General features: G+C 36.7%; 2 protein-coding genes across 6 annotated transcripts in view; one reads left to right on the top strand and one right to left on the bottom strand.

Annotated features, from left to right (window-relative positions):
• The window catches only part of LOC137636813 (putative nuclease HARBI1), a 357624-nt gene that overhangs the window by 284866 nt on the left and 60258 nt on the right, over window positions 1–12500 (top strand). For 3 of the 5 annotated variants that reach the window (XR_011043242.1, XR_011043236.1, XR_011043238.1), the window contains one exon: window positions 7480–7512. The exons of 1 other annotated variant lie outside the window; for it this stretch is intronic. Coding sequence is in view for 1 of the 4 variants with exons in the window: in XM_068369173.1 (XP_068225274.1) it covers window positions 6358–6603; window positions 7480–8073 (840 nt within the window). In the remaining 3 variants the exon portion in view is untranslated. Of the gene's footprint in view, window positions 1–6315; window positions 6604–7479; window positions 8619–12500 lie in introns of those variants that run through there. One more of the 5 variants, XM_068369173.1, reaches the window with a different exon arrangement.
• Window positions 6883–7399, bottom strand: LOC137638852 (uncharacterized; the record flags this gene model as incomplete). The annotated part of the gene is made up of 1 exon (XM_068371264.1): window positions 6883–7399. A coding segment is annotated over one exon (513 nt), but the record flags the coding sequence as incomplete, so codon positions are not given.

Genomic DNA, 12500 nt, shown 5'->3' with positions numbered 1-12500 from the left:
CTTTCGCCACTGCCAGACAGAGATTTAGGAAGAGTCAAAAGTGCTTCTTGATTGATACTACATATGGATGAGAGCAAAATGATTAATGCATTTCTGACCTTTTGAAGTGGCACAATAAAACGAAAAAAAAAAAATGAAACCCATGAAATGCTGATTAGTCCTGGGAAATTGATGTGATAGAAAAGTTTTGCAGAGTAGATAAATAAAAATTAAAAGAGCTAATCTCTCTCTCTCTCTCTCTCTCTCTCTCTCTCTCTCTCTCTCTCTCTCTCTCTCTCTCTCTCTATATATATATATATATTTAAATTTTTACATCTAAGCAAATACTTGAACTAAATAAATGCGTTCATATATATATTATATATATATATATATATATATAATATATAATATATATATATATATATATATATATATATATATATATACACACGAATATATATATATATACACGAGTATATATATATATATATATATATATATATATATATATACATATATGTATATATATATATATATATATATATATATATATATATATATACATATATGTATATACACGAGTATATATATATATATATATATATATATATATATATATATATGTATATATATATATGTATATATGTATATACATATATTTAGAGAAGTGATAGGACATTTATATAATGTTGTAGTTATTAGGATATGGATAGGTATGGAGATCATTCCTTTATTTATTTGCTTGATAGGCCTTCCCAGTCAGGCCTAGCTTTTGCAAATATTGTACCCCCTAAATATCATTTGATTTAGTTGGCCATGTAAAATTCTGATAGTGAAGTCTTTTCTTATATTTTAGACTGTTAAGTGGCAAAGGATTGTATATAATCTTTATTCTCCAACTCCAAAACCAGTTTCCTAGTTTAGAGCCGAAACTAGTTTCATAGTTTGGAGCCGAAAGGGAAAAAGCAGGTTGTGATAATTCCGTCTAACCCAAGTTGTCCCTGTTAAGAGGTAAAAATTGTCTTGTAGCAAGACCCTGTAAGTTAGAGGTACTGGTTAAGAAACAGAGTATGTTTTTGTTGGAGGAATAGATGGGGTGAACAAATTGTTTCAGTTAAAGTTTAAGATCAAGATTGAGTATAGACGTTTTGGGAAGCATACAATGAAGGGAAAATATACAAGTGGAGAGAAGAGCATAGTGATCAAACTTCTAATGCTCATGCACCGGAGTTTACCTCAATATTTTCTCAACTCGGATTTTGTTTTGCTTTTACCCGAATTCTCCATCTTCTTTCACAAATAGCGGTTCTTAAAGTTTAATTTCAAGTTACATTTCTAGAATTTTGTGGTTAACAAATGGAAGTGGTCTACAACATGTAAGAGTAGAGCACACAGATCAGATTCTAGTACAGGCAAAGGAGGTGAGGCAACTATGTTGGGTTAGTGGAGAGGTGGGAGGTTTTATTGTTACGTTAGAGCAGGGGTTGAAGATTTTAGGATTGGGGAGGGGGGGGGGGATAGGTTTTCAAGCAACATGCGTTGTCTTCATTAGGAGTGAAAGTGGAGCCAAAGAATTTCGTGAAAGTTTCTGTTGATGTAGATGGGTTTGGTTGGCAAAGAGTGTTAAGGAGATTTGTTTAAAATATGAAGGGAAAATAAGTTGTCTTTATCAAGAAGGATATTGACATATAAATTTTTCGGGATTGTAGATGATAGAAGAGAGGTAGAGCTGGGTAAGACCTGCGTAATTTTAAGGATGCTTGTGGAAGTGAAAGTTTACCAAATGAGGGCAATTAAAAGGTTGAAGAATAGAAGGAAATCAAGGGTCATAGAAAGTACGGAATTGTGGAACTACAGTTTTATTTAAGCTTTATTACCTTTACAGTGAACCCTCGCTACTTCGCGGTTCGACAATCGCGGATTCACCACTTCGCGGGGTTTTCCCATAACCCATATATATATACATATCGCGGATTTTCCGGAAAATTCGAAAATACCGCGAAATCTGAAGATAACCAAATACGATATTTTGTTACCTGTAATTCCATTAATACTGTAATTAGTAATATCTGCTCTTACTGATTGTTCATTGCATTACATATGATATATAATTCAGCACAGAAAGAAATAAAACACGAAAAGAGAATGTGATCATACGATAATTCAGTACGTAGTAAAATTAAATCGAACATGAAACGCAAATCAGATGCAGTCATACCATATTAGAATGGTGTGTACTGTAATGGATGCGCTTCTTTTCCATGAATCTTTTGTATGTATACGTACGTAGTACAGTACTGCATCCAATAATATTCTTTGTTGCAAAAATCACATTTCGAATAAGTACTGTAAGCGTACGAGAGAGAGAGAGAGAGAGAGAGAGAGAGAGAGAGAGAGAGAGAGAGAGAGAGAGAGAGAGAGGCGTAAAATAGCGTACGTACGTAAATTTTTATTATTATTGTTATTATTATTATTATTGTTGTTGTTGTTAATAAAATTATTATTGTTATTATTATTAATCATTATTATTATTATTATTACTGTACTGTACAGTATTATTATCATTATTTATTATTATTACGGTACCCTTGTACTTAATCTACGTACGTTCAGTATGCGCGGGGCATCTTCTATGAGTAACCAACGCACCATGTACTGTAAGACGGGTTGTGATTGGTTCAAGCGCTGACAGATGACGAATCAAAACTCAAGTTTTGTTATCTAGCCTGTGATTGGTGTTTTGCCCGCATCTTCAACTTCCAGCATCACAGTTCTCGCGGGTCTGCATCGTTCACTTTCTCTTTCCGCGTATTGCTGAGTAGACGTTCTTAACTTTGTGAAGTTTAATCTGTGCTGTGTGCGACTGTTTTAAGTTGAACTTTTTGTTGAACTTTCTGTTACAATGGCTCCCAAGCGTTCTGCTTCTAGTAAGGCTGGTAGTGAGCCTAAACGCCACCGAAGAATGATGACGATAGCTGAGAAGGTTACGCTTCTCGACATGTTAAAAGATGGTAGAAGTTACGCGGCCGCCGGCCGCCATTTTGGCATCAACGAATCCACCGTTCGCTACATCAGGAAGGACGAGGCGAACATTAGAAAGACTGCTGCAATCACCTTTAGCAGATCAGCGAAGCGAGTCGTTACAACGCGTAATAAAACGATCGTACGCATGGAAGGTGCTTTAGCTGTGTGGATTGCCGACTGTCGGAAGAAGAACATAGCGTTGGATACGAACACCATCCGAACAAAGGCTTTGAGCTTGTATGAGAATTTTGCGGCAAAGGAACCTCATGACGACGATGGCGACCATGCTGAAGAAGATGATGATGTAGATGATCCTCAACCAGGGACCTCCACTGATTCCCAGCGTCAGAAACAACGTTTTTCCGCCAGCAAAGGATGGTTCGCGAAGTTTCAGAAACGCTTCGCCCTGAAAAGCGTTTCCCTGCATGGGGAGTCTGCTTCCGCTGACACTGCCGCTGCTGAAACTTACGTGAACCAGACTTTCAAGAACATTATCGCTGAAGGTGGATACAAGCCGGAACAAGTGTTTAATATGGATGAAACCGGCTTGTTTTGGAAGAGAATGCCGTCGCGAACTTTCCTGTTCAAAGAGGAAGCCAAAGCCTCTGGCTTTAAGGCATTCAAGGATCGCGTTACCCTCGTGATGTGTGGCAATGCTGCTGGATTTTTGTTAAAGCCGGGGCTTATTTATAAGTCGAAAAATCCTCGCGCTTTGAAAAACAAAAATAAGAATCTCCTTCCCGTGTACTGGATGCATAATCAAAAAGCATGGATTACGAAGATGCTGACCTCCAACTGGTTCCACCAGTGTTTCATCCCGCAAGTCCATGAATATCTCTTAGAGAAGGGCTTGCCATTCAAGATCCTTCTCCTTATGGATAACGCTGGTGGACACGCAACTGACCTGTCGCGTGAGGGCGTTCAGGTTGAGTTCCTGCCACCCAACACCACGTCATTAATTCAACCAATGGACCAGGGGGTTATCAGGGCGTTCAAGGCCCTCTACACGAAGAATACCTTGGCGGACCTCGTTGCGTGTGTGGATGCTGCCCAAGATGACGAGGATGAAGACTTCAACTTGAAGGCGTACTGGCGGCAGTACACCATAGCCACGTGCCTGCAGAATATTCAAAAGGCACTTCAAGAGATGAAACCTGCAACCGTAAATGCGAGCTGGAAGAAGCTGTGGCCCGATATTGTTTACGACGACAAGGGATTTACTCCGTCGGAAATCCAACACTCTGCAATACGGAAATCTGTGCAGTTGGCTGCCATAATTGGGGGTGACGGGTTTGGCGACATGACGACTGAAGACGTCGACGAGTTGTTGGACTGCCATTCCCAGCCCCTAACTGACGCAGACCTCGAAGACCTGACGAAATCGGCAAGTGAGGAAGAGAGTGAGGGTACCCAGGAAGAGACCCAAGAAAATGTAGAAGAAACGGGCTTAACATTAGAACGGCTCGCCAAGTTCTGCAACCATATGAAGGAGGCGAAAGAAATGTTGCAAGAGTGGGACGAGGATATGGTTCGCTCGATGCAATTCTGCAACAAGGTCGATGACATCACGACTCCCTACAGGATGCTCTTGGATCGAAAAAAGAAGCAGCGGCAACAACTTCCGATCACAATGTTTTTTCAGCCTCGCAAAAAAGAGCCAGTTCCTCCTGCTAGTACGCCTTCGGAAGAAATTGAAGAAGTTGAAGAGGTGTCCCAGGAAAAGACACCTCCGTCTGAAGAGACGTAAAATACTATCATTGACTGCACAGTAGAACACATCATCAGCTTCATCATCATCATTTCTACTGTGCAGCAAATTCATCGCCATCGTCATTCAAGTTTTTCTTGAACTTCTTTCGTGGTGAGTACAGTAACAATCTTTATTTTTTACTTTAACCTGTTTTATAGTTTAGTAATGTACGTACTGTATGCATTAAGTTAAAGGGAAGGTTTTAAAAGTCTACATGTTGTAACCTATCATATTTTTTTTGTTTAAAATTTACATTTACGTACGTAAAACAATCTCTCTCTCTCTCTCTCTCTCTCTCTCTCTCTCTCTCTCAAATTGTTTTCCTGCTTTGCTACGTACAAGTACTGTATAATTTATATTTGTAAGGTAACATATTTTGTAAATGCTTTGTACTGTAAATACTGTATGTACTGTATCATTATTTATCACTATCATCATGCGTGTTAAATGCCTTGTTTGTTCTGAGCGTGGTTGTTTACTGAGCGTACACGCCGTCGTTTCAGGCGGCGTCATAAAGAAAAAGATTTCATTTGGAAGTCCTAAGAAAAATACGTAAACTAAAACATTGGTAATAAAAAAATCAACATACAGTACTGTATAATCAATATAATCGATGCAAAAACTAACCATACGTACATATATGTGTACACTAAATGAGTTTGTTTCTTCATTATGATCAGAGATGAACGTAAACAAAACATTGGTTGCCATTTTTTATCGTGCTTTTTAGGTGTTTAGGAAACACATGATATAAAATCGCCTTTAATATTTGTGCCTGTTTTAGTTTAGGGTGCTGTAGTACATGCATTAAGTGTTCTGTACATTACAGGGTGTAAAGGGTGGTTTGTTAACAGTACTACGTACAAGGGAAGGTTTTAAAAGTCCGAATATACATGTTAAATAAATAGGTAAATATGCTGTCACTACTTCGCGGATTTTCACCTATCGCGCCCGCGTCTGGAACCTATCTACCGCGATAAACGAGGGTTCACTGTATTTCGAAATATGTTAAAAGTTTGATGGTCTTAGTATCATTGGATATATCTTAATTTTTCCATTTAAAGGTCATTCATTTGCATAGAATTTTGTAAATATTTATTTCTGCTTTTTCAAAATGAGAAAATACACAATTACAGGTTTTAACCACACCTTGACGGTTACGGTGTCACATTCGGTTCATAATTGGGGGACGTTAGCTATAAAGGCGGCCATACACGTACGCGACTGGCATGGGGTTTGTCCTGCCGGGAGTAGCGCGCGCTCCAGTCCACTTATAAACTTGGGTATTGCCCATACACGTAGATGACTTGCTCTACTCACATTTTGAGAGGGCAGATGAAATATGCAGTGGCCGTGCTCCTTTCAGTCCTGTAGTGTCCTGATACAGTGAGTGTGTTTGACATCATGACACCAAGTAAAAGGAAAATAAGTGCGGTAATGGTCATAGCACTCCTGCATGATGAATACGAACATGACATTTGCAAGAAAAGTCATAAAGTATGGATGAAGCCATGGCTGAGAAAGAGAGAAAACTTTATCATATGACGTTATTGAAAGAATTAAAGGAAAATAATCCGGAGGATTATAGAAATTATTTGAGAATGACTGATAATGCCTTCCGAGATCTTTTATCCCTTGTGTCTCCAAAAATTACAAAGAAGGATACGGTAATGAGGAAGTCTATTCCTGCCGAAGAAAGGTTAATTGCCACATTGAGGTTCCTAGCAACAGGCCGATCATTGGAAGATCTCAAGTTTTCGACAGGCATATCGACACAAGCGTTGGGACACATCATATCCGAGACATGTCAAGCAATATATGATGCTTTGAGGAATGAATATTTAAAGGTAAGCAAAATATAATGAACTTGTAGTATTTTATTTTGAACATTACTGAATGGTAGTATTTTATTTTGAACATCACTGAATGGTAACATTAATACGACGTCAGAGAATTCATTCATATTATAGTTATAAAATTGTCATGTAAATTCTTTAATGTAAATCATAATGAGATGTTTTAGACATTACTGGATAACATCAGTACGACGTCAAAGATTTCAGATAATTATGAACTGTTGTAATTATGTTTTGCAATGTCAAAGAACTCTTATAAACTTATTTATTTACATCATAATGAGATATATGAAGAAAAATCTTCCTCTTGCCCACTAGCTGGTAAATTTGTAGAATGTAAAGTCTCCCTAGTGTTCATCTGATTTTTATTTGCAAGGGAAAATTGAGAGGAAACCATATTCTGTGAACAGTTATACAATATTTCCATGATTTGCTTCTCTGCCAAAACACGTTGTTGGTCATTAAGCTGCCTCAACCTTGTTGCCACAAATTTACCGAAAAAATCTAATTCATCATCATCTTCTGCATCAAGATACTTCTCTGCTTTTTCAAGGAGTCTTTGCTTTGGAAATTCAAGATGGCGTTTTTTCTTATTACGAGATACATGAACATGTGTCTTGAAAGAAGACGCAGCTGCCCCTGAATTCTCAGCTGTCCCAGATATCTCTAAGCAGGCGGAACTAGGCCTAGATGGTTCCGGTGTAGATTCCCCTGTAGTATCTGAAGATATTTCTTCATCACCCTGAAATAAATTGTGAAATGTAAACACAATATAATTAGTCACAATTGATATGTGTGCGTGTGTGTGTGATATTGATTAACATATGCATGTGTTTTCAAATTTGCCACTTTTTTTTTTCTTTGCAGTTCCCTACAACCAGTGGAGAGTGGAAAAAAATTGCCGATGACTTCTATCTCTTATGGAATTTTCCCAATTGTGGTGGAGCAATTGATGGCAAACATGTATCTATTGTACCCCCTTCTAACAGTGGATCATATTACTTCAATTATAAAGGTTACTTCAGCGTCGTTCTCATGGCAATAGTAAATGCTAATTTAGAGTTTTTGATGGTTGATGTGGGCAAGAATGGTCGCATTTCAGATGGAGGAATAATTGAAGACACCGTTTTTCACAAAAAGTTAATAGAAGGTACTTTAAATTTGCCCCAAAATAATGAAACCAAATATGGTTTGAACTTCGTGTTTATAGGGGACGAATCTTTTGCGCTTCACGAGCACTTGCTAAATAAAACCTTTCCTCCAGTGAGAATTAACTGGTCTGTTGTAAATAGCAATAAATCAAAATACCACAACTTGGGCACATATACCTCTTCTTCTCCTGCACCCGATTTCTTCGATTCCCGAATTTTTTTCAACTCTTTCCGAAATGATCCCCTGAATGTGGCAATTTTGGCTTTCACAAAATCTATGCTTGCATCTGTATCTATTTTTTTTACATAATTCCAGTAATTGCTCATAAGCTGCTCCTCTTTTTACTCTATTGGAATAATCCGGACTTCGTATTTTCCACAAGCAAGGAAGTGCTCTGTACAGCTCCAAAAACTCACGAATGAAATCGTGAGGTAAATACTTGACTGACTGCGACATCCTTTCACGACAGCAGTACTGACCCGACTCCTACGAGGAAAAAAATAGGGCGATCGAGTCTGAGTACTCTGCAGGTATTGTACATGTTGAAACTTTGCCTCAGTCCTTCCCAAAACCCACAGCGCGACGCGCCAATCAGTTCAACATGCTGAAAGGACGACGCGACAGGCCTGGCTCGACAGGACTGGCATCAATAGGCCCCATACACGTTAAAGACTGACCGGTTCGCGCCAGTCGCTATGAAATCCGCGCGCCAGTCGCGTACGTGTATGGCCACCTTTAAAACCAGTTATCTCGAATTTTAATCTCTGCACTAATCTTTGGTTGGAAGTTCCATCCATTTTAATCTCATATTTTATTTTCTAGCTTTCATTTATTTGTCTATTAGCAATATGAGGAATTTTAAAACCATTAAATAAATTATACATAAAATCACACAAATATACTGTACAGTGTGTGTATGTGTGTGTGTATATATATATATATATATATATATATATATATATATATATATATATATATATATATATATGTATGTATATATATATATATATATATATATATATATATATATATATATATATATATATATACAGCATGTGTAAATTTTATTTTTTCATTCATTTATTTAAGACTTTTACCCTAACGTTAGGAAATAACTGCCACAGTAATCATTTAATAACTGACCCAACTAGAAACATTTCATTCGGATTAACCTAAATGGGGAAAGCTCACTGGTAGGTAAGTCATGTAACCTGAGCAAATAACTATAAAACTACATTGGTACATCGTTTCCTTGTTCATTTATGGCCTCTGCTAGTTCATTTGTCAGCGGCCCAACCATTCATTCGAAAATTCCTAGTTTTGATTCTACTCTAGTTTAAGGTAGAAGTTTATTTCTATCACAAATTTGATTGTAAGTTAATTGCCATCAGTATTAGTATTGACAATAACTATTACATATAGTTATTATTATTCCTGTAAGATAATCGATCACACCTAATGAAAGCAAAGTGAGGATTTTTATTTTTACATTGAGATTAGAGTGATGTAGTTAAGGAGGAAAGCAGTTACATTTATCATTAGAACTGTATCGTCACCTGTTTTACTATTATCTCCAGTAAAATTGTCTTATTTGGTACATTTGTTGGACAGATCAAGTAAAAACGTATGGAACTGAATATTCTGTTACTTATCTCGCAAGTTTCTTTTGTTTATATTTCATCCGTTAATGGAAATATTTGCATATAGAGAGAAGGAAGATAAAAAACCGAAATATAAAAGTATTCTTTGTTAAAACCATTTCCTATATTTCAATGTTTATTTTTTTCCGTTTATTTAAGACTGAGGGAGGGATGTCTATTTCGGAATTAGGGGAAGTTGAATTGCAGTATTTATATTTAAGGAAGAGAATAAGAACTAAGCATAGAAAATTATGGCCACTTGTTGTTATGGGGACCGCCACCTCTCTTTAAGTGGAGGATTTTTTTCCTTGAGGCTACTTGATTTTTTTTACCGGTTATGTAATTGGAAAGTTTTCACAGCAATTTTCGTAGGATTTTACTAAATATGTATTTTTTAAAGTATTTTTCCTGCTCGGAATTAGTAGAAATCTACCTTTAAAATCTATGAGTTCCCTCTATTTTATCGTATTTCAAACAATAACGACAAAAATTTAAAATTCAAAGACATACTCTATAAATTCTACGGTATGAATAATCGGTGAATAAAAGAAGATAGTTATTTTGACCATATATTTGCCAAAAGAAGAAGAAAAAAACACCGAAAATATAAAATAAGCATGTACATAAAAATTTTCCAAAAAATTTGGTTTTTACCCTATCAAAAAGGCTCGCAGTAATAACCATAAAGACCCTACTTAAGTTTCATAAGCAATTAGAATTAGTGGAAGCTTTGGGATTCTAAATTGGCTCTAGTGGGGAAATATATTTCACGGGAAGTATTCGCTTTGGGCATTACCAAGTAAAAGACTGAAAAATTTTACTTTGTTGGATGACTGGCCATTTTTTTGGATAAACCATGGTTGGGATTTTTTGGGGGCCCGGTCCCCTCTCTTTTTGCAGAGATAATACCCCCAAAACGGATGGGGGGAAAGTCATTATGAATCTCCTGTATGTTCACTGTGGCCAGGATTAGAAATCCCCAGCCATAGTCTTCTAATAGCTTTGGTGACTTTCTTCCTTATGACACCGCAAACTATGTTCACATTAACCAGCCCAACACCTTTCAAAATTGATTGCTACTGTATATTACAAAACAAGTAAATGTAGGCCTATTTTTTTTTCTTTCATCTTTTACTTTCCAAGCATTTTTTCAAGCATTGTACTGTATTACCACAAGACTCACAAATTACACTAAGGAAACGAATGGAAAACACCTTCAGTTACTAGTATATTTAGTTTTCCTTCCTCTGCACATCTAGCAATAGCAGAAACAAACTTAACGATGTATGGGATTTCACGTAAAGAGAAAAGAAACAAACAATAGAGTATAAGATTTTCTATTGGTATGAGAGGTCAAAATAGTAACGATCCTTATCAGTTTTCTTTAGCTATGGTAAGCACATCTTCTAGGAGAAGGACACTCCAAAATCAAAGCAATGTTCCCTAGCTTTGGGTAGTGCCATATCCTCTGTACCATTGTCTTCCACTGTCTTGGGGTAGAGTTCTCTTGTTTAGTAGTAGTAGGTTGGCCGCCCAGTGAGATACTACCACTCGAGAGTTTTGGGGTCCTTTAACTGGCCAGACAGTACTACATTGGATCCCTCTCTCCGATTGTGGTTCTTTCCCTTTGCCTACACAGATACTGAATAGTGTGGCCTATTCTTTACAGATTCCCCTCTGTCCTCATACACCCGAACAACTCTTCTCTCAAGGGGTTAACTACTGCAAAGTAATTGTGCAGTGGTTATACTTTCCTCTTGGTAAGGGTAGAAGAGACTCTTTAGCTATGGTAAGCAGCTCTTCTAGGAGAACGGCACTCCAAAATCAAACCATTGTTCTCTAATCTAGGCTAGTGCCATAGCCTCTGTACCATGGTCGTCCACTGTCATGGGTTAGAGTTCTCTTGCTTGAGGGTACACTCAGGCACACTGTTCTATCTCGTTTCTCTTCCTCTTGTTTTGTTATATATAGTTTCTCTTACTCATGTTTTGTTAAAGTTTTTATTGTTTATATAGGAAATATTTATTTTAATGTTGTTACTGTTTTTAAGATATTTTTCCTTGTTTCCTTTCCTCACTGGGCTATTTTCCCTGTTGGGGCCCCTGGGCTTATAGCATCCTGCTTTTCCAATTAGGGTTATAGCTTAGTATTTAATAATAATCATAGTAATAATGATAATAATAATAATAATAATAATAATAATAATAATAATGAGGGTACACTTGGCCACACTATTCTATCTTGTTTATCTTCTTGTTGTTTTTAACAGTTTTTATAGTTTATATTTGAAAGATTTATTTTAATGTTGTTACTGTTCTAAAAATGTTTTAATTTGATTGTTCATTTCTTCTCTCATAGTTTATTTCCTTATTTCCTTTGCTTACTGGGCTTTTTTCCCTGTTGGAGCCCTTGGGCTTATAGCATCCTGCTTTTCCAACTAGGGGCGTAGCTTAGCAAGCAATAATGTTAATAATAATGCAGTTGAAGTTCCTACTTTCTCCCCTTTCACCGGGAGAAATCTATTTCTCTCTAATCCATTCAATAACCTCTTGAATAAATACAAAAATGTAAAACTGGTAGAGGAGCAAGGGAATATTATTTAGAAATATGATAATAATTATGGTAACCAGATTTATGAACATATATTGTAGGTAACTAAAGAACGTATTAGAAAATGTTTGAAATTTAATGCCAAGTAATACTTGTTTTATAGGTTGAAATATAGGCTTAGTTAATCTGGATGATGAATCGGCGGTGCATGAAAGAAGGGCATAGATAATTTACATGCTATTATTGTTTCAATCTGTTAGTTTAATGAATTTATGGTCCTCGTTTTATATTAATATTCATATTCACAGTATTTAATAGAGTATTATCTGTCAGTCGGTTAGTCATTCATTTTAATCCTCTTATATGAAGTTATCAATTCACTTTGTTTCTAAAGGCAAATTATCGTGTGGCGAGGTTGAACGTCGGCCAAGAACCCGACTTTGAACACGAAGGGCCTAGAATGGAAGTGGGTTAAGCTTTTTCAATCACTGAGCCATCCATCAGTCCTGTCGATCGCTGCCAGCTATAAATCACCGATATCGTCTC

The sequence above is a fragment of the Palaemon carinicauda genome, chromosome 3, assembly GCF_036898095.1.
Source record: "Palaemon carinicauda isolate YSFRI2023 chromosome 3, ASM3689809v2, whole genome shotgun sequence".
Lineage (NCBI taxonomy): Eukaryota > Metazoa > Arthropoda > Malacostraca > Decapoda > Palaemonidae > Palaemon > Palaemon carinicauda.
Note: the sequence above shows the minus strand (reverse complement) of the source record. Positions and strands in the feature narration are given on the sequence as shown.